Below are 22,390 nucleotides of genomic sequence, written 5' to 3' on the forward strand. Positions count from 1 at the left end.
AATGGCCTCAAGTTACGCCAGGGAAAATTCAGACTAGATATTAGGAAGCATTTCTTTACAGAACGGGTTGTTGGGCATTGGAATGGGCTGCCCAGGGAGGTGGTGGAGTCCCCATCCCTGGCGGTGTTCAAGAGTAGGGTCGACTTAGAGCTTAAGGATATGCTGTAGGTGGGAACTGTGCTAGGCGAATGGTTGGACTCGATGATCTCCAGGGTCCTTTCCAACCTAGACGATTCTGTGATTCAGTGATCTTGAGAACAACTATTTATCATTACACCTTTAAAAAACTCAGCATTGGCTGAGGTGACATTTTTAGGAAGATTTTGATGGAGTCTTATTTTCTCCAAAATATGTTTTTTCATTTATTAATGTTTTAATTAAAAAAAAAAAAAACAACCAAAAAAACCCCCAAAACAGAAAAGGAGCTTATAAAGCAAATCACCAAAGCTGAGAAATAAATTAGACCTCTTAAGTCACTAGACCAGAAGCGCCTTCATTTCATGAGTCTTAGTGGTGACGTCAGCTCTGACTGGCACAGCATGTCTTTAAGAAGGAAGACTACCCATCTCCCTTCTGTCACTCACCCTTTTTTCATAGTACTTGAATGAGTTGCATGCTCTTTTAGACTGTCAGCATAAACTTCTATGAACACACACTCGGCCTAAATGCCCTTGCAGAACCTGACTTGTAATGTCACATTTCAAGTACAAGTCTATAGTCCCACTGAAGGACCAAAGCACCAAGACTGACACTTGCCTGCTTTTAAGCTAGACCTTCTAGGTGGAATCATCTGCCATTAACTAAAGTCCTCAGCTGGAAAGAATTGTCCTACTAGCAAGTTTTGCTAATTTAGTTGGGTTTGTTCACATAAAATTTTCTTACATAACACTAAGACCTTCTTCCTTTCTCACACCTTAAAACCCATTTATTTAACTGACTCAAAGACACACCCCACCCCTTTTCTTTAATATGGCTTGAAGCAAATTGCAGAGCAATTTCTTGAAGAGAGTAGGAACACAAATGGGGGCAGGGAGGTTTCCCATTATTATACTTAAAAGTGTTTCAGAAACAAAGAGTTCTGCTGTAAAAAAATCAGATGTTTCTTAGTATCCAGAAAGCAGATGACATCCATCTTCGTGCCCTAATCTGCAATTTAATTTCAAATTCTGGGTTGTGATCAAGCCAAGGAGGAAGAACAGCTCAGATGAAGACTTGCAGGCTGACACAAGGTAAAAGTATCTTGGTCCCTATTTAGTCCTAGAGAGGAATTAATAATCTTATATCCACAGAATCACAGAATCAACTAGGTTAGAAAGGACCTTGAAGATCATCTAGTCCAACTGTTAACCTAGCACTGACAGTTTCATATTGTAGCAGTGTTCAGCTGGAAGAGGCTTGACTGCTGGATGGGCTAGGTAAAAGGCTATTAAAAATTAGAACTATTATGCCAGAAGACGACTTGCAAAGACATGATTGATGGTCTACCCCAGACATCATGTCAGTGCTGCTAAGGTGTGTTCATAGTCAAGAATGGTCAGTCCCCACTGCAATCATGGTCTGCAAGACAAACCTCAGAGCAATGTAGAAATATACTGGTTGTTTTGCTAAAGAGTCTAGACCTGTAGTGAGCAATAAGATCTTCCCTCCCAAGGATCTTCTGAGACTAGAGGTAAGCCTTGTGCTAACTCATGCTCCATAACCTGGAGCTGCTACACTTGCCTTGGCTGTAGGCCTCTGAGATTGAAAACTGAGTCAGTCAGAGCTCATAGCAAGATACACCTACATCTTAAGAGCTATTAGGGAGTTCCTCAAAGACCAAAAGGGCTTTAGCTTAGATTAAGCTCTACAAGATTGTAAATTAAACACTACACTTACTAAGTAGAGAGAACCAAGAATTAAATAGGCTAGATGAAAAAGCAGTTTATACAACCATCTGTATCCTTGCTTCCAACCAACTCAGTGACTTTCAAAGTGTCAGAGAGCAAAAAATTATTTTAGTTTTACCTTGAAAATTTTTTATAAAGATCACTAACAAAAAATAAACATGGGTCTTTTATGTTAAAGACTTTTTAAAGAGGAGACCTGCACTTTCAAGGGAGGTATTTCTAAACATTGTTATTCGATGAAAGATAGACTTTTTGTTTCTTTCATCAAGAAAAAAACCCCTGCTCTTGAAGAATAATAGGTTTCTAAATGATGAATAAGGTATACCTGGGAAAAAAATCATTATATCACTATTAGCCTTTGAAGTCAAACAACTTACAATTAATTAATTACAATTAATTTGTTTAGAAAAGTGAATTAATCTGAAAAATGTCTAACCAAAATAACAAAATAGGAAACCACTTATCAGTGAAAACTACTTGGATTGAAAATGATTGCAGTACAGTTCAGTGTTAGCACATATATATGCACATATCTAACACAGAAAAGGAATTAAATTGTTCTGTCACACTGTCAATTGTTAGGACTTCTCAGGCCATGGACGTTACAGTGTGGCCTTACTGGACCACATCTAATCCACAAACTGAAGAAAAAAAAGTTTGCAGACTATTTCGGTTTCCAGACTCTAATATGATTCAGGGAAAAGTAGAAAAAGGACGATCAGACACTTTGCCCCTTGTTTCTACCTGCTTTTTCCTCTCTTTTCTCCAGTTTAGTCACAGTAAATCTCTTTAGTTTGACCCTTTTGTCACAACAGAGTTTTGTTCTGAAGATATATAGCATTGATTAAGACTGCAGAGTGGGTGAAAAAGTATTTAAGAAATGACAGATAGCAAAACATTCATTTGGACAAGCCTTGAGAAGAATCATTAGGTTAGATCACCTAAGTTATTTCACTTGTGCTAGATGCAGTTCTGTGAAGTGAAATGCCTCTGTCCTGAATAATATATTATCTGATGTCTTTTCTGAGCCTAGCTAGAGAGCAGGATCTCAGCTTTAAAGTCAGTTGGTACTGCAGCATTAATTACTTTGCTAATTCTCTGGTTTATGAGACAAGGGACCTGTCTGTGCTGTTAACTACAGTAAACACACAGGCTGACAGACTTCACCAGGACTATAAAACCCATCTACCTCACAACTCACTTCCTGGATTCTAGAACATGTTCCATTCTTAATCATCCCACATGTATCTTCTGGCCTTAGCTATAACTAAACAAGTTATTCTACACTTTTATTTATTACCAAGGCAGAGAACAATTAATAATAAAACTGTTCTGGAGAAGCTCTGTTGGGCATATGTTTGATTGTGATGTTTTGTCTCCTTTTTCAGCGAAATTGCAGACAATCCTTTCATGACTTCAGTGCCTGCAAATGCTTTCCATGGGCTTTGTAATGAATCTCTAACTCTGTAAGTTCTTTGAATTTATGTCACAGGCAATTACCTCTCTCAAGCATATGGTAAAATGTTAAACAATAAATAAAAAAATCTCTGTCCTACACTCTAGCAGTTTGTAAGAGAGAAAAATATAGACAGGTAGTATCCATAATCTAGTTTGCATAAATTTACTTCGTCAGTGATTTGAATAAGGTCTGCTGCATTTTCTTTAAACTGGTTTGACCAAAGTGGTTTTGCTTTTGTATAACCCTAATGTCAGTGAATGGTTATACTGGAGAAAATTAAAGGGAAAAGTTTGCAGAGGTCTCCTTCTGTAAAATAACAGCATGGTTAGAACTGTGTCTAAATTTTTTGCAGCCATGAAAACTAATGGGTGAAAAACATCAGAAGAGTCATATTTGAAGGGAAAATATTAAAGTTCAGTTATGCAAGTTATAATCAGTGTGAGCCACAAGAAAGGGCTGAGAGGAGTGAAAATTACTCTAATGAGTTATGACCTGAAGTAGGAGGAAGAGCACTAGAATGCAAAAGAATGAATTCTAAAGAAATACTTTTTAAAAAATCCTCTAAGGCAGATTAAATGGCAAAAGAATGAATTCTAAAAATTCAGGCAGGCCTGATAGTGAAATCATACCTATTTTGGTAGGTATTAGTTCCTTTAGCCTTCCTTAATCAGTCCTAGCAGAATTTTATTTCTTTGATTTTAGTTTGAAGGTGAGAAAGTAATAGCAAAATGTTTTAGTCTGGTTCTATCTTTGCTGTAAAAAGAAGTAAAATATGGCACACCTGCCACATGGTATTCTTGATTCAGCTCCACTAAAGAATGCTGCTGGGCATCTGTTTGACCTTGCACTGTAACTGCTGCTTCAAGAGATTAACCCATCCATAAATTGCTCTTGCCATGAAAATGATACATAAGATGTTAGGTATTCAGGTATTGAAACAACCCAAAATACACTACTTACATTACTTTTTTTTTTTTTTTTTTTCTTGCAGCAAACTCTACAATAATGGTTTTACTAGCATTCAAGGCCATGCTTTTAATGGGACGAATCTTGATGCTATGTAAGTACCAGATCATTCTCTTCTTTCAGGAAAAAAATTACATAAATACTCTATGCTTGTTGGAGGCTCTCAATTACATATCTTACTGTAATTATTTTTAAGGAGCAAAGAGAAGGTATTAATTTCAGCCAGCAATAAAAATATCAGCACTTAATGTCTTTTGCAGTGTATATTTATCGTTCAGAAATAAAATCATGGCAGGTAATTCCAGTATGAATGTTGTTCTGGTTTGAAGCTACAATAAAATTTCTTTTGATCAGTAACATTTCTAAGACGATTTGGAAGATAATAATGCTGTTTTACTTACAAGAGAGTTTATTTTAGGAAGTGTAGTACTGCTAATGGTAACAGCCCTTTCACAGAAATCTCTCATCTACAAAAAAGGAGTGGCATAAGGTGTTGGAAGCAATTCAGAAGAACAAGTCACTTGCACTAGAAATGAGGGATGGGCATCTCAAAGGAATGAAGCACCTATTTTAGCTTTCCCTTCATCTGCTTATTGTAGTTTCCGGAAAACTAATCCTTTTTATACCATACCCAAAATTATCTGCCTCAATCATTAACACAGAACAAATCTCAATTCCAGAGGCTCCATCCACTTTGGCAAGAGCTTACTCTGGTCCTACAGAGGCCTGACTGAAGAATCTGCCTGTCAGTCTCATGAGTAAAGATATTTTTTCGTGAGTTCTTAAAATTAACCAGAGAGGCATGAGGATAGATATGATTCTTCTCAGTACGTTATTTTAAATTGGGCTTGAATTCTGTAAGAGCATCCTTCACATGGTCTTAATCTTCCCAAACTGCCTTTTTTTCCTTAACAGATAGATAGAATTCTTAAATTTTGAAAGGTTGGAGTTCAGTTACTTTGAATTTTCGTATGAGATAGGAAGTTTTTCATGATGCCACAGAGTTTGTACTAGTGTCCACAGAAATTGCAAGATGTAAAATATGGCAAAATAAATCCAGTGTCTTGACTGAATTCCTCTAAGCTGTATATGCAATACTTAAAACCTTTCTAAGCCTTAGCCAATACATGAACTGTGATGGCTTTTCCATTTCTTACTGTCTGATGAAACAGACTGGAGATGATTTTGTAGGAATTTTTCTTTTTGCTTCTCTGATCGTGTGCCAGTGCGATTGATTTTTGGCCTCATCAGAGTTTTCCTTATTATTAAAGAATAAAGTGAAAATGTAGTTTTAGAAGATCTGGGGTCCTAAACATTTTCTTTATTGGGCTGGGTGGACGCAGAGAAACAGAAAAGACATTCTAGGGTCTGCAGATGCTGCTTACTTACTTTCAGAAGAAGTTTGTAATTAGTGTTCTTTAAGGGTATTTCAGTATTCTTTAAGGCCTCAAAGATGGAGGGCCTTACAGAGAGATCTGGATAGACTCAAGAGCTGGACAATCACCAACTGTATGAAGTTTTAACAAGAGCAAGTGCTGGGTTCTCCACCTGGGACACGGTAATCCTGGTTATACACACAAACTAGGGGATGAGAGGCTGAAGAGCAGCCCCACAGAAAGAGATCTGGTGGTTTGGCTTGATGGCAAATTGAATACAAGTCACCAGTGTGCTCTGGCAGCCAAAAGGGCCAACCGTGTCCTGAGGTGCATCAAGCACATCATAGCTAGCCCATCGAGGGAGGTGACTGTCCCACTCCACAATGCACTGGTGCAGCCCCACCTCAAGTACTGTGTGCAGCTTTGGGTGCAACTTAAGAAGGACATCAAACTATTAGTGTGTTCAGAGGAGGGTGACCAAGATGGAGAAAGGCCTCAAAGGCAAGACTTACAAGGAGCAGCTGAAAACACTTGGTTTGTTCAGCTTGGAGAAGGCTCATCACAGTCTACAGCTTCCTCAAGTGGGACAATGGAGGGGGAGGTGCTGATCTCCTCTCTCTGGTGACCAGTGATAGGACATGAAGAAATGGAATGAAGCTGCATCGGATGAAGTTCAGATTGGACATTAGGAGGTTCTTCACTGAGAGGGTGTTTGGTCACTGAAACAGGCTTCCCAGGGAAGCGGTCATGGCACCAAGCCTGTCGGAGTTCAAGGAGCATATGGACGATGCTCTTAGTCACATGGTTTAGTTTCAGGTAGTCCTGTGAGGAGCTGGGAGTTGGACTTGATGATCCTTACAGGTCCCTTCCAACCTGATATTCCATGACTCTATGATTCTAAGTGAATCTTTCTAGAGACTGGCTATGCTGCAGTAGTTAAGCAAATTTAAAAAAAAAAAACCAAAAAAACACCCAAAAAAACACCACACCAAAATAACTAAACCCAGGGCTTTATCTACCAGCAGTAAAAATGAGATATTCCAACAAACAAGTTTTCTCCTAATTAAATCATATTACATTTACTTGGAGCAAAGCACCACTCCAGAATTACAAGGCAAACTAAGGACCCGAACATCAGTGGTAAAGCCTTTATCTATTTGATAATCTGCACTGAAATTTCTGAACTAATTTTCTGAAGTAGTTTGGTTACCATATGTCAAGATAAGGTATAATTTTCCTAATTGCAAGCTTGGGGATTTGTTGTTTCTAGCAGCAGCATTAAGTTAATGCAAAAGACAAGCATTTCATGTTCTGTATTCTGACATTTCTAATTTGAACTCCTGTTTATCTACCACTGTACAGCAAAGAAAGTACCTGTTTTCCTCTGGGTTTGATCCAAGGTCCTTTGGACATGATGAAACTAGGAAGGAGCAAAAAGAAACTAAGATAAAAAGAGTGAAGGAAAGACATCTTAATGGGTTTTCAATGATGACCTCAAGGAGGAAAACAAATTAAAAAGGAAACCAATCAAAAACAGTAATTAATTTTTGACAAATCATTCAAAGACTCCATGTTCCATCCACAAATCAGAAGACACTTTGGGAATCTCAGAGGCTACCTTCTACCATGCAGTGTGCCCTTCTACCACTCTCGCAGTATTAAAGGACCTATGTAGTTCAAGGAGGTCAAAACAATCAATGCAGATCTAGGTGTTGAACCATACATAAATGTTGTCTGTTATCATCCTGAATAATGGCACTACCTAATAATTCTTCTCATCCAACTAGGATCTGTGTTTTATAGCAAACAACCATATTGCTGTATATGTTTTATAAAGGCAGGAAAGTAAAGAACCAGGAATGAAGGGTCGGATGACACTTTTACTGAACAGTGTTCATCTGAAACTTGAATCCCTCATTCTAACACATCATTAAGGTCCATGAACTGCATCATTCCTGAAGACTTCTGCAAAGTGGTGTTCCTGAACCAAAGTTTATTTCTGTAAGGAAACTGTTGAGGAAAGATTTTTTTTAAACATATTTCCAGTGAATGGCAAAATATATTTGTGATGAGCTTTTACAGAGCTGTCTAAATTACTGAAATGGAAAGTGTACAATCTCAAAATCTAATTACAGAAATAAACTCCAAAAGAATATATTTACTTTGGTATACACTCTGAGAGATCACTTACAATGCCTGGGTTAGCTCAGAGTCAAGATAAACAATGCTGTAGAAAAAACATATGATGAATCCTTAATACTGCCCATTTATCAATGCATCTCTTTTGCCTGTTCTCTCTCTCTTTAACCTTAATTTCATAATACAACATAGATACTTTAACATGTTACATGTCCGGGGCTCATTTAATACTGTAGTGGTGATACTTACATGTGTGGCCAACATATTATTTTTCTCCTTGTTTGTTAAAACTCTGCTGCCTTATTTTAAAATCAGAAGCTGAAAGCTATCAAATAATACAAAATTCCATAAGCAAGGAATGCATTCCAACTAGGAACTCTGGCAACTTTGTTTTTAACTAAGTGATCCTTTGAAAGAAAATTTTGCAAAACCTCCCTTTTTCCCTAATCTGGCTGTTCATTCTTATTCCATCACTCCCTGTGCTAATAAAATTGGTTGTGGGACTGCACTAAAACCTTATCAGTGAAATAATCCAGTTTAAAAAAAGTACTGAGAAAGGTGTGTCCAACTATACAACATGGGGGATGGCATGAATGAGTTTGGACTATGGAAGAAGACAAATAGAAATATTCCACACTGAAAAAAAGAAAGGTATGTGGAACTATATGTTAGTTGAAGTAGCTAGTCAGCATTTTTCATTCATATCCTTCACACCTAGAAGAAAATACACTTTTGGTAAAAATAAAATATTTTGTAAAAACGTCTTCAGACCTTTCAGCATTTTTCAGTTTTTCATCTCAGTTGAAGATTTTGAATAATCAGGATTTTGTTTTGCTTTTGCCATCTCATGCTTTTCACATTTGCTCTGTATATCCAAAATGGTGTCCCTAAAGAGCTCCAAGAATGCCCTCAATAATTTACCTTTCACACTTCTGTCTATTTTTAAGGAATTTCTCTCATATATATGTATATAGTCTCCTTTTTGGAGACTACAGCTGTGGTGTACTTTTCAGCTTTTTCGGTCCGACAGAGCTACTGAATATCAGTACCTGGTAGTTGCTCTTATAAAACAGACTTTATAACATTTTGAAGCTCTTCCTCTCTAACCTGTTGCTCTATGAAGCATGCATCAATGATGCCTGAATACTCAGTATCTCTGTCATGCCCTGATATGACATTGTCCTGTTTTACCTAGCAGTTGAAATGCCTTATTACTGTTTCACGTCCTCAGAAGATCCTGCTCAGCATACTGCAGTCATATTATTTTTTGGTGGGTGCGGCACAATGCACTATTTTTCCCACATACCCCTTGATCTTCAGTCCACAGATACTCTGTATTAGTTACTAGCATAGTTAGCTTACTGATCTGATTTAAAAAAAAAAAAAAAAAAAAGCTTTCTTTTACTTACAGCACTGTGAAACCATCAGCATATCCTGCTGCAGATTCAGCATTTACTACTCTAGTTTCCTGCATACTTTGCACTGTGGTATTCATGTCTATCTGATTGCCTTCCACCAGCTTTCCAAAATGACTATTATTCTAGTGTCCCAACTGATGATAGATATTCCACTTCACCCATGTGATTTCTAAGACTTCTAACATTTGTTTAGACACATGGATACCACTGTTGTGGTTTTCTTTTCTGCAGTGTTTTTAAATTACATTCTATACCATTTAGCTGTCAGTAACAACAGAATTAAAAGCACTCTCAAAAGGAGCTATACTGGCTACACATAAAATTTCCTTGTCAAATTATATATTTACCAAAGTCTTATTCTTTTAATTTAAAAGAGGTACTTATCAAATTAAAAGGGCTTAAAGAAATGAAATCAATTAGCATCAGGAAACTACATTTTGATGGGCCTGACTCATCTATGTGAAAACTGCCAGCTAAAACTACAACCCCTCCTTGGCAGCAGATGTCATGAACTTCCCCAGGGTCCCTAGCTGGCTGTTCTATTTGTAAGTTTGAAGATTTTTATTGCATATATAAACTATTATATTTCAGGTTTATCACTCACTATGGTGTTCAAGTATCAGGGGAAAATATTTCAAAATTGGACAAGCACTTATCTGGCTGTATAATAATGCCTAGGTACTAAAGCAGACAGGTTTTATTAGGTCAGGCAGGTTTTTGTGTCCTTCAAAACTACAACCTAGATGTTGAAATCTTGGACTAATTTTTAGCTCTTGCTCTGGTTTTAATTTTTGTATTACATTTGTAGGCAAAATCAGGAGGAAATTTGCAAACTGAAACAAGAGCTCACAACAAAAGTGACTAGATTATCATTTACAGAATACGAAAATCAGTTCTCAGAATTCTAACACAAAGGAGAGGTGATACTAGAATGCCATCTATTTCTAAAGAAGGAAAGCTTATTCCAAAGAACAATAGCTGAGAAGATGCAGTAAGCTATTTTCCTCTGTAAAAACAAGGCTTTAGGCATGGGTAATGTCCAATGAATAACATGCCAGAAGTGTTACTCTGGCTTGGCTCCCTAAGATTTTGTGTTGTGTAACTCAGCTGAGGTGCATTTATTTCTCATTTCTCACTATGGCAATCAATACAAGCTTATATCCAGTGAATGTTACAGAAAATTTGCCAATGACTTCAATCAGGACAGGATTAAAATCTTTACTTGATTTTTGTCTACACCAAGAAACAATTTTACATCTAAGACCCACTTTAGTGATCTGAATTTGAAAGACTCTTCCAGCACAAAGATTAAATAGTGGCCTTTTACACTTTTCTGAGTCAATTGAACTACCTTCACAGCCACCATCTCAAATAGTGGTTTTGTTACAGAACTTACAATTACAAAAGGTTTGACCTTTGTATCTTTGCCACTAACTGGTACAATGGGCACAGCTCACAGCAACTTCATGGACACCCTCTGAAATCTGTTGTGACAACCTTTCTATTGTATTTTTTGCCTTCCTAGCTACATGACAAGCTAGCTTTAAAGTGTTTATAATAGTTATAGTACCAAACATCCCTCTCTGCTTAAGGTATTACTGTCTGCATCAGTAGTATCAAATTCTTTCTCCTTTCATTTAATTTAATTTCCTTAATAGGTCTGGCCTGGGCATCTTATCATTTCTGTGCCAGCTGCACTCTGAAATTTTATGAAATTCCTCTTTTTAAGATAATTATGTTTAAATTCTGAGCAATGTGACCTGGCTTCATTTAGGCAATATTGTTGGTTTTCTTCCATTTCTTCTGATGATGACCTCATCATTAGGAATTTTCTGTGCTTTTGTCTACCCTGTGAAACACAACCTCCATAAGGTAGTCTAGTCTGTCTGCAATCCTTGAAAAGTTTCAGTCCTTTAGTTCAACTGAGGACTACATCATCTTCTCTTGAGAAATGATATACACTCATCATCTGCAGTCATCTTGTTTTCCCTCTTGCATCACAAGGCCTCCACCAGCCCTGCACACTTACCGGTGAAACGTCAAGCAATCCTGATGCTTGTAGTTGTTGGGCCTGGGTCACCCACTGTTGTCGTACTTACGTCACTACGAGTTCCTCTTCCTGCTTCTGCTGGACCTGAGCTACCTATAATCTTCCAGTGTGTGGACCCTGTTGTTGTTCCTAGACTGCAGCCTCATGCTTTACTATGTGGTTTGCTACTGGGGCCATTAGACTTTACCTTTTCCACTACAAAGAAATTGATAACATTTATAAATAGGATAGTCACAGGTGCTGCAAGTCTCTTCTGCCTAGGCACCATGGTCCTTCAGGGCCTTTACAGCATTGATCATTTTGCCATCATTTCATCAAGGGGAACATACCATGACAACTTTCCGCGGCAATTTTCTGTGTTCTCCTCCTTAATGGGTTGCATTGCATTTCTGTCCTGAAGCACAGTCCTCCTGCAGCTGTCCCATCCCCTTTGTTGCCTTGGTTCAAACTTCTCTCAGAGGATCCTTCTCATCATAGTACAGAAACAAAATGATTGGGCAGTTTTGTCTCCTTGTTTATGTAGTGCCCACTCAGCCAAGAGAGATAGATGGTCCTCCTTCCTCCTCGGACTACTATATTTGGTAAATGAGTCTCAATCTCACCACAAGATTTCAATTTCCATCTAAATTAGGTTAAAAAGCATGACTAGGTTTGATACCTACAAGCTGTTTCTCTTGTAAACATTGTGACAAAAGTTGATTGAACTAAGTAAAAACACTACCTAGGGTTTAATTGCAGGCTTAGGGAAAGAATTATCACAGTAGTATCCTTGTATACATATACATACACATATATATGCACATATGTATATATCACAACCAAATCTTCAGTCTCTTTTCATTGCTCAGCTAATTCAGCATACTCCTGTCTGTGTGTTTAGGAGATGTAGCTGCTTATAACCACAGTTCTCGTCCTTCTCCCTACTGGCTAGCCAGGAGGAACCACCTCGTCAAGGAAGTTAACATACCTGTTATGTTTAAGTACTTTTTAGCTGGACAATTGTTTCAAAACCACATTTTTAAACTAATTCTGTGTCAAATATACCCAACTAATACACACAAACTGGCACTGCATGCATAAAAATAATGGTTATTTTTCCATTTCATCACATTCTGTGTGTATCTGCTCCTCACAGAATGTCAGAATGCTCAGTGCCATACATCCACTGGGACACTGGCAGAAAAGCAGGATACTTGTGCTTCTTCTGCTCCTGCAGGTTTTTTAATTTTAGCTTTCTCTTTGTACATCTGCAATTGTGGAACTACTGCAGCTGATTATTTCTCCAAAGTCTTTCCATAAAAACCATAAATTCTATTAGGTCATTGAGAACAAAAGCCTTGGTCAGAAATGCATAGTCTCTCTAAAGCAACCTGACTGAACAACCTGCAATAAAAATCCATGCATTTGTTTCTCAAACAACAGTTGCAGACCACAGTAAACAGGAATACAGCTTTAAAATTTAAAAAAAAAAAAAAAAATTTTTTAAAATATCAAGATTCATTCTAGATCATTTATTTTAAAATTAAAACCAAAAAAATTAGAACTGAATTTAACATTGATAGTTCTACTTGGGTCATGTTAAGTGTTCAGTAGCCTTGCACTGCCTGTCTTTAATAATGCATCTTTAACTCAACTCTGTAAACTCCCTACTTCCTCAACTCACGCTTTCTTATATATCAGTTTCCAGAGTGATGGGAATTAATGTTGGTCCTTGATCACATCAATCATGTAATGACAGGAGAAAATTGCAACAATTTATATTTCAGGAAAGTGTTGGCTACTCAGGAAGTTGTTCAAGGTTTTCACAAGGCTTTAGAATTTTAAATTTTTTTTGTTTACGTAAGTTCTATATTATTTTTTCCTTCAGATTTATCGTCCTCACTCCCTCACTTGCTTTTCTTATAACAAAACTTCGTTCTTAACTGTTGACCTGTATGTGGGAGCCTCTACTTGGCTATGAAGATTTTAAACATTTAGAACTTTTATTATTGAACTCAAAACAAGGAGGGAATTTTTTTTACATTTGTTCATGACGTGTTCCTGTAAGTATCATGTAATTCCCCATATGCCATTCAGATGAAAACAGAACAATCTGTTTCACCTTATCCTCACACATATTTACCTGAAGATACAGTGTGTATACATGTGTCTTTATGCGTATGACAGAGAGAAAAAAAATTCAGAGCAAAGAATTTATTTTGCTAACTTATTATTTATTGAGAAATTTAATTTATTTTCAAAACAGCAAACCCTTATTTTGTTCCTTGGGACACAGAAAATGAAGTAACTGATTCTGCTTTAATATGTTGTTGGGACAGGATGGTCCTTATCTATATTGTTTTTGTAAATCTCTTCAGGCAAGTAAACTTAAGATCGTCTTCTTTAACCCATGGATAACTATTTCCAAATCACTGTGTTTTGTTTCTGCAGCTATCTGCACAAGAACAAATACCTGGAAGTTATCAATGATGATGCATTTCTGGGAGTGCACAGTGGGCCAACTCTACTGTGAGTAGGAGAAAATGAAGTAGAGAAAGCTTTAAAAGTAATACTATTTTAGGGTGCACTTTCTTTCCAACCATTATTAGCAGCAGAGCAGCAGGGATGGGAATGGCATGTTTACAAAAAGAATATCAGTCACAAAAGCTGTGTTTTAGGGAACTGATTTAAGAAATGCTTGCATCTTACATTAGAAATAAATACTGTTCCTACCAATTTTTCTTCTGAAAGACACTGTATTACAATCTGTCCTATGACTGTACAATTGTAGTGTAATTGTAATAAAACTAAGGACACTAGGGGCACACACGTAAAGGAAATTGAAACAGGGATGAAAAAGTAATTTTAGACAGAATAAAGTTCCTTCTGGTGCTGTCCTTTCTTCTTTGTCATGTAATGTGGCTTCCAGTCTGATTTTATAGTTCTCCAAAGAACCTTCACTAAAATTAGGAACAGCAATATGGAATGAAACAAAAAAACTTTAAGAAGAATAATACACCCTGACTCAAATCATCTAGCATGTAACAGTGCATAGGTCTGATCACAGGGAGAACTGAAGTGTTTAAAGTGGGGTTCCTTCCTCCACTGCAAAACCAGATGCTGCCAACAGTGCTCACTCCATGTAAGAATCAGTTTTATTTTCTGATCTTCAGAAAAACAGCGTATCAGAATAATGGTGTATTGTTCCCAGACGGAATCCTAGTATCTAGCTACAATAAGGTGCAGAAGACATTATCTTTCTCCCAGAATCTTTCCAACTCCAGAAAATTAGGCTGGCTACCAGCAACACAGCAGTCTACCGTAGAAGTTGTATTGGTCATAACCACTTTATGCAAAGATTTGTGTCCCTGCTGTGCAAAGCTGCAACAGACCTTCGGTGGCAAGGTCATCATCAAATCCCTGGTTGTCTCTGTCCCGTGCCATCTCAAGTTACATGCACTGCAAGGCCTGCGTGTGAATGGTAGCTTGTCTTCGGCTTCAGTCATCTAAATTAGTTTTGTGGGGTGAAGAGGAAGATCTGGCTGAGACCCCACCTTTCAAGGTCACATGATTCCTCCACATCACTACCACAAGGTCTACTGAAGTTATTAACAGAGTCTTTGGAACAGGGTCCAAGATCAGCTCTGGGGAGTATCAGATTTTCCTTTCACCAGCTTGAGGGGAGAGGCACAGACCATTCACGGAGTCATACTTCTGAAGCAGATACCTTAAACTGGAGGAGCCCATAATACTCAGCCATTTCAACAGCAAATCATGCTAAAATGCTCCTGCCACACTGGGGTAACCTTTTGTCTGTTTCCTAAAGTCATCCTCACTTTCCCATTGGCACCTGATGCAGCAGCTACCCCATGTCAGAGAAGCTCAGAAAGAAGGAGTTGGGAAGCACCAATGTCATCCTCCTAAGGACATGCAGGCCAGCTCTTCCCCTCCCTTCACTGCAGGACTACATCAGTCAAAAGGGATGTTATGTCACAACCTTCTCACCTCAAGTATGGCCACAATGGCTTCCAGCTGGTGGGTCATCCCACCCAGTGCTTCTCTCCAGAGGGTCTGCAAAGGGAGGATATTAGTTCAGGCCTCTTCATTTGAAGTTGCAAAGTCCTTGGGATGAAGGTGTGTATGAGAAGAATAGGTAAAGGTAGCAATACACTGCACTGTGTCCCTCAAGATACTGTCATGGGCTAACATGCTTGGGGTTTTTTTTCTTCTTATCACTGACTCACCTGAAGGATAAACCTCAGTTGTCATGTGTGGCCAGATCCTGAGACAGCAGTGTTTTCTGACCACATCTCAAAGAAGTTTTACATTCTGGATAAGAAAAGCACAGTCAAGGCCCTGATCCACCACCAAGAGAATTGGCCATCTAGGCAGAGAAAAAGAGGGTGTTCTGGAGGGAAACCTGAAAAAGCTCTCAAAGGGGCTGTTAAACCTCCTGCTCAGGGACCCTTTGTGGTGGCTGTTCCTCCTCTTCCACCCTGCTAGTTGGATTGCCTTCATTTTCACCACTTCTGCTTTCAGGAGGGCTCAGGCCACCCATCCCTGAACTAAGATGGTCACTGTTGGAGAACTGCAACAGAGGCTGTGTTGGTGCTGAATAACCCTTTTTTATTAGTATTTGGCTAATAAGGCCTTTTTCTTAATATTACACATGGCACCAGTGAAGCCCTTTCGTATTTTGTTCCTGGCCATAAAGACATTTTTCAGTTGACCTAACTTCACCTGGACACCACATTTCCATTACAATACTACTTCGTCTCAGTAAGTGCACAGTCTCAAAGCAACCTGCACTTTACTGTTATGTTTGGGGTCTTGTACAGCTCACTGCACATCTTCCCTCTGAGGCTACGGGTGGCATGATGGGTTGAAAAGCTCCTTTCTAGGGATGGCAGAAGACAAAACACTTGCAATCTTAAGTGTAAGGGTGGTGAGAGCTTGCAGCAGCAGAGGTTTTGACTCTTGGGAGTTACTGTGGGTATTTAAAGCATTAGTGTTGCTGTTATGCTGGACAGGTGAACAAGTAACAACATGCTGCAAAGTGTTGTGGGGTAATGATATGCTATAATATTCTGCCAGGTAAGATTACTCTGCAAGGACTAGCTTTAACGTGTGTGAGCTACACGAAACCTCTTGCTTTAGGGGCTAGAGATGACTTCCTAGGCCATGCATATGTATACTGTAGAGAACTTCCTTCTCATTCTGTGTTTTCAAGTTAGATTTCTCAAATGACCTGAAATTTTTCTAATCTTCTATAATCATTGTGCTAGCCCAGATGCCACTGATTCTCAGTCTCAGGATGTGCTTTACATTTGCAGTCTAAACAGCCAGTTATCCCTCTCCCACTGGAATGATATACACCCATGGCTAACAATAGCCCTAGCAGTATTTATAATTAAAGAAAAATGTGGTACTATAGTGACATTACAGAGAGAGGTATTGCTTCTCAAAGGCAGAAAGTGTAAAACGGCATGTAAGCAACAGTAAATCAACAGTGATTAAAAAGGTCATCGTATTTCACATCATGATCCTTTGACTTGCTAGTCCTGAGCTAAAGATCTTAGAAAGGTGTTTTGGTTTAACCCTAGCCTGCAGCTCAGCTCCATGCAAGCTGCTTGCTCAACCCCACACCCAGTGGGATGGGGGAGACAATTGGAAGGGTAGAAGTGAGAACACTCACACGTTAAGATAAAGACAATTCAATAATTTAAAAAAGGATGTGAAAAAAAAAACACAACGGGACACACACACACACAAAACAAACCTAAAAAAAACAAGTGATGGAACAAACCTACTGATGCCCAGCCAGTCCCTGAGCAGTGGCAGCCCTGGCAAACTTCCACCCAGTTATTATTGCTGAGCATGATGTGATATGGTCTGCTTGGGGTCAGCTGTCCTGGTTGTGTCCCCTCCCGACTCCTTGTGCATCCCCAACCTACTTGCCAGCGGGGTGGTGTGAGAAGCAGAAAAGGCCTGTGTAAACACTGCTCAACAGGAAATAAAATGTCCCTGTGTCATCAGCACTGTTTTAATTCACAAATCCAAAACATAGCCCCATACAACCTACTATGAAGAAATTTAACTCTATGTCAGTCAAAACCAGTACAGAAGGGTGCAACATATTATTAATTTTGAATTTAATGTTCATGTAATTTTAATAGCAGCTTTAGGGACTTCTGTTACCCATGGATAACAAGGAATTATCCTGCATTTGTGATGTAGGAGAGGTTTGGTATAAAGCAAGGTTATCTTCCAGCAACAATTCATAGCAGAAACCTTCCACCTGAACAGATCTCAGTTGACCTTCAGGAGCTAGAACTATTTTAACAAGAACAAAATAGTTTCTGAAACTCCCATCTATGCACTACCTTAAGAAAGCTGAAGTCAAAATGAATGAAAATTGAGTGGAACCCTACGATTTATTGTTATGTTACGTCAATGACCATTAACATCTCCCACAGGAGAGAGAAATGTGCTTGCGATTGGTGCTTCATTAGACACCCACTGCTGTATCATCAAGACTAAAGTTATAGAGAGACCAGAGATTTTTCAACTTGCATAATAGGCTGAGAAGTCTGAGCAACACAGCCTTTCCATATCTCCCTTGGGTAGTGTAAACATCTTGGCTTATTTTACTAAATAATTTGTTAAGTCGTTTTTGGTTCAGGCATCTAGCTGTCATTAGCTGGCATAGGAATTCGTGGACATTGGATCTTCCTCAAAAGGAAAGTTCTACTTACAATACTGTTTCCTCTTGAAAATTAACTCTAAGGAAAACGATTGCCAGAAGAGAAATATGCCTCTTTCTTGGGCAATGAATGGCATTGCTTACGGTAGGAGCAGTATGAAGAGAAAAAAAGAAGAAAGGAACATTTATGAAGCATTTCTTCCCATCAGGATTTCAGCAGCAACAGCAACTTAAAGGTTGAAATACCACCTTTGAATCTACCCTAACGGGGTAATTTTCTTCCATTTTGTTTTTAAAGGAAAGCAATGAGAAAGATTTAACTACAAAGAATTGTGCCTGGCTATATGTATGTTGTGTGAGTTTGGCCACGCTCTCAGATCACCCCATTAGATGGTATATGTAAGTAGGTATTAAAAAATTAGTTTGTTCGGGTTTTTTTTTAATTTGCAGTTAACAATAGCAGAGGAAGCAGGGAGTTGTGATCACTGAATAGAGGAGAAGAGATGCCAATAATTCTGACTCCTTTGTCACTGCTGTGTATTCAGATGTATGTGGGTTTATACATATACTGTTCCCTTTAGAAAACTATTTTAATATAGTGACAGTACATTGCTCTTCACCTGAAAATGAAATCTTGGCTAGGATTCAGCAACTCAGTGGGCTTGATTTACTAAATGCAGCAACAAGAGCTGCTGCCTAGAGGACAAGTTCAACAGAGTGCTACAAAAATACAATTAGGTTCATTATTCAATTAGCTTTTGCAAAACATACAGTCCAAATTAAAAACATTACTGTCACACAAGATACATATGAGTAATTAATTATCTTTAGAAAGCATAAGTGCTCTTTAAAGCATCATTTCCCAATCTAAGAATGGGTCCTACCTTAGGAGGTTCCACTCTGTTCCTGCCACTGGGCACAAGCAAGTCTTTGAGCAACAGGAGCACTCTGCATTCTGCTAATCAAACAATGCAAATTTTCAGATTTAAAATAATCTTTCAGTAGATATAAATAATATCTGTAGACTAAGCCCATCTATTACACATTTTATGCTTTTTTAACTATTGTAGTATTGCATTACTCAGTAATCTGTACATACGTAGGTAAAAAATTACCAATGGTACTATGATGCACTCAATCTCATTTTCTCAACTATCTTTTAAATTCTCATTATTGCTTGATTTCATACAATTGTGTGTTTCCAGCTGTGAAAAACGATTACTAACAAAGGCTATTATCCCTTATATCTAGTTCTGGACTTCTAACTTCATAAAACCAGCAAAGAATTAGACCAAAAATAACCCAGAACAAAAAAAAAATCAGAGCAGCTAAATACCCATTTAACACTTGTATCATATATACAGATGGTTCAGAAAACAACATCTCTTAAATCATAAGCTATGTTTTACTTCTACAATCATTTGAACTTCTCCAATGTCTCTAGACAGGTCACAAGAAATGTCACAAGATTTATAAGAAAGCATGTGAGGAAAAAACAAAATGGCTAACAAGCCACAATGTTAAAATTGGTTGAGTGCACTTTGGTTGCTGTTACGCTCCACAGCACAGAGCTCTACACTACCGCAGACAGAGCACTTCCAGTCCATGAGTGAGCTCTAGACCATGGCTGCTTAAATGCTAAAGTCCAGTCTGGATCTAGGCTAAAAATGAATTTTACTATAATTTTACCATAATCCCAAACATTTGATGTCTCCACAAGGAGTGTGGCTGCCTGGTTTCCATATCAGCCTTTGTGGGGGTTTGTCAAAGGCCTTGTGGAAGTCCCAGGAGACTCTGAGCAAATCTTAATCACAACACTCAGAGAGGTTTATGAGGCAGGACTTATTTTTTTTACAAAAGGCCTTTAACATGCTGACTTCCCCCAGGTATATCATATTAGTCGGTGCCTGATTTGCTGCCTTCCTGCATGGGGCTAAGTGGAAGGTTACACACCTCTTTTACCAATTCAACTACTTCCTCCTTGAACTGCTTTAGAACTCTTTGGTGAAAACCATCCAGTCCTTATGATTCTTTATCATTCATTTTATCAGTTTCCTGCCTATCCTCTTTTATAGTCACTTCGAGACAGATCCTCTTAACAAGTGTACCAGACCACTTGCCCATTCTCTCGTGTTTACATAGCTTAGCAGTAGTAGCAAGACATCTTCCGTGCAGTGTGAACACTGCTGTGATTAAACAACTTCTTAGTTATCAATTTATTGGATATTAATGAGACTGACATAACTGCAGTCAGTTCCCATTTTTTTGAGCAGCCCAAAATCAAGACTGATTGTTCAATGACAAAGAAATCATTTAGGAAAATGCATCTTCTGTATGAATACAGATACTACAGTTTGACAAACTCCAACTACTTGGATTCACATTGCTCTGAAGATTATTAATTATTATTTAAAGATTTGCAATCCTATTCTTTCTAGTTTGAAGACAGCTGCTATGCTGCTTGAAGTAGATTGTGAATCTGAACAGATAATCATCAAGACTGGATTTGTAAGGTAAAAAAGAATTCCTGTCAATCCCACTTTCCTCTGGCTAACAAAGTGTGGGCCTTGGCAGGGTAACTAAGGAATTATCTTCTGCTGAGAGACAAATTCACCAGACTCCCGGGGGGCTTTTCCATTTACAATAGCAGCAGTACAGAGAGGTCACAAGATCTCTTGGTGAAAGACACCATACCAGCAGTTTAGGGACTTCCCAAATAGGGGATTTTGGAAACTTCCAAACTTCTGAGCCACTGTGCTTAATATGCCCATGGATGGGACCAAGCACCTATTGTTAGCCCTGCAACAGGAATAATCCTAAATCAACTAAAACTTTAAAGCATCTGTGCCTCTACCTTCTCCCCAACCTGCCAGTTTAAAACAGAGTTTCTGAAAATAAAAACTGCAATACCTAACTGCTTAAATACACATCCATATACACACGTATAAAAGACTTCAAAAGATTTGGTAAGATAGAACAGAAATGACGTGGTCTTTTAACTAACTCTTCCAAGCCCATTCTCACTGAACAGATCTTTCCTTCAGACTTTTTAACAACACTTGATAACACTCTGAGTTGCCACTGACTTTGCACATCCCCTCTGCTGTGTGAGAAATTATTTCCACCACCTGAGGCCTGGGCTGGCTGCTCCCTTCTGCTTGAAGCTCTCCAGGATCCCTCCCCTGCACACCCAGGGCCCCAGAGAGGCTCCTCTCTGTGGCTGTTTCCAAGGCACAAGCCCTTGTCCACCATGATGTTCCTCCTGACCCAGTCATTTCTGATGGGAACGGGACACAACTGTGAATAAAACCAAAACACAAAGGGGTATTGTCCTTGTTACGTTGTTATTTGTCCTTCACAATGAACCATGGCACTGACTTTCACAATTTAATGATGCAATTTTGTGAAGATTATACCTTTTCTCACTTTTAAGTCTCTTGACTTGCGTTCTTAGCTGCCCCAAAACTCATCTCACAAGATTGAATAATCATTCCCAATCACCTTCTTTACAATATGCATAGTGTTTACAGTCTACGACTTCTTCCAGTCCTAGATTTTCCCAAGAGAAAAGTCCTTACCTACTCCTTATTACTTCATATATAAAAAATTGATAATTCTTATTATCCTTGCTGTAGCTTTCTGTGCTCTTATTACAAACTGCATACAGTAGTTGTAAAACTGTATGTAGTATTTAAGATGCAGTCAGATTTATAAAGTGAAGTTTTTCTGTTCTATTTCTTTCCTAGACATTCTTAGCATTCTATTTCCCTTCAACATTACTAAATAGCACTGACCTGACATTTGCAGAGAGGACTCCAAGATCTTTCCAGAGTGCTAGGTAAATTAAACCCCACTGTCATCCATGTACATTAAGATTGCTTTTTCCTAAATGCCCTTTACATTCATCAGTATTGAATCATGTCAGTTATTTTACCACTGTCACTCAGTACTGCAGGATCCTTCTGCTTCTTTAAACAATCAAGTTTTAGCTTTCACTACCTTGTATTATTTTGTGTCAGAAACAAGCTTTGTTGCAGCTACTCTCATCCTCTTTCCAGATGGTTTATGAATATTTCAGTACTATCAGTGCTAGTCTAGCCTCCATGGGACTCCGCTGCAATGAAGTGTATATTCAGATACCAGTTCATTTCCCATTCTTCCTCTGGCATGAAAACTTAACATCCATTCCCAGGCTTTTCTCCCCACTCTTTTTTAATTAATCCAGGAGAGCCATTCCCTCGTCACATAACAGATTATAGTTACCTCAACAGCCTTTGATATCTGATTTTGTCAAGGCTTTTCAGAAATCCCAGTTCACTATACAGCCAGGATCATCTTTCTCCATGTGCCAGAATATCTTCAAAGAACTCCCAAGACTTTGTAAGGTGCCTCTTCCCTTCCAGAAAGTCTTAGC

General features: G+C 38.4%; 1 protein-coding gene across 3 annotated transcripts in view; it reads left to right on the top strand.

Annotated features, from left to right (window-relative positions):
- The window catches only part of TSHR (thyroid stimulating hormone receptor), a 68,752-nt gene that overhangs the window by 41,444 nt on the left and 4,918 nt on the right, over positions 1–22,390 (top strand). For all 3 annotated transcript variants that reach the window (XM_074909236.1, XM_074909237.1, XM_074909238.1), the window contains 3 exons: positions 3,275–3,352; positions 4,337–4,405; positions 13,725–13,802. In XM_074909236.1, coding sequence (XP_074765337.1) covers positions 3,275–3,352; positions 4,337–4,405; positions 13,725–13,802 — 225 coding nt within the window. The remainder of the gene's footprint in view (positions 1–3,274; positions 3,353–4,336; positions 4,406–13,724; positions 13,803–22,390) is intronic.

This window comes from Athene noctua, chromosome 6 (assembly GCF_965140245.1).
Source record: "Athene noctua chromosome 6, bAthNoc1.hap1.1, whole genome shotgun sequence".
NCBI lineage: Eukaryota > Metazoa > Chordata > Aves > Strigiformes > Strigidae > Athene > Athene noctua.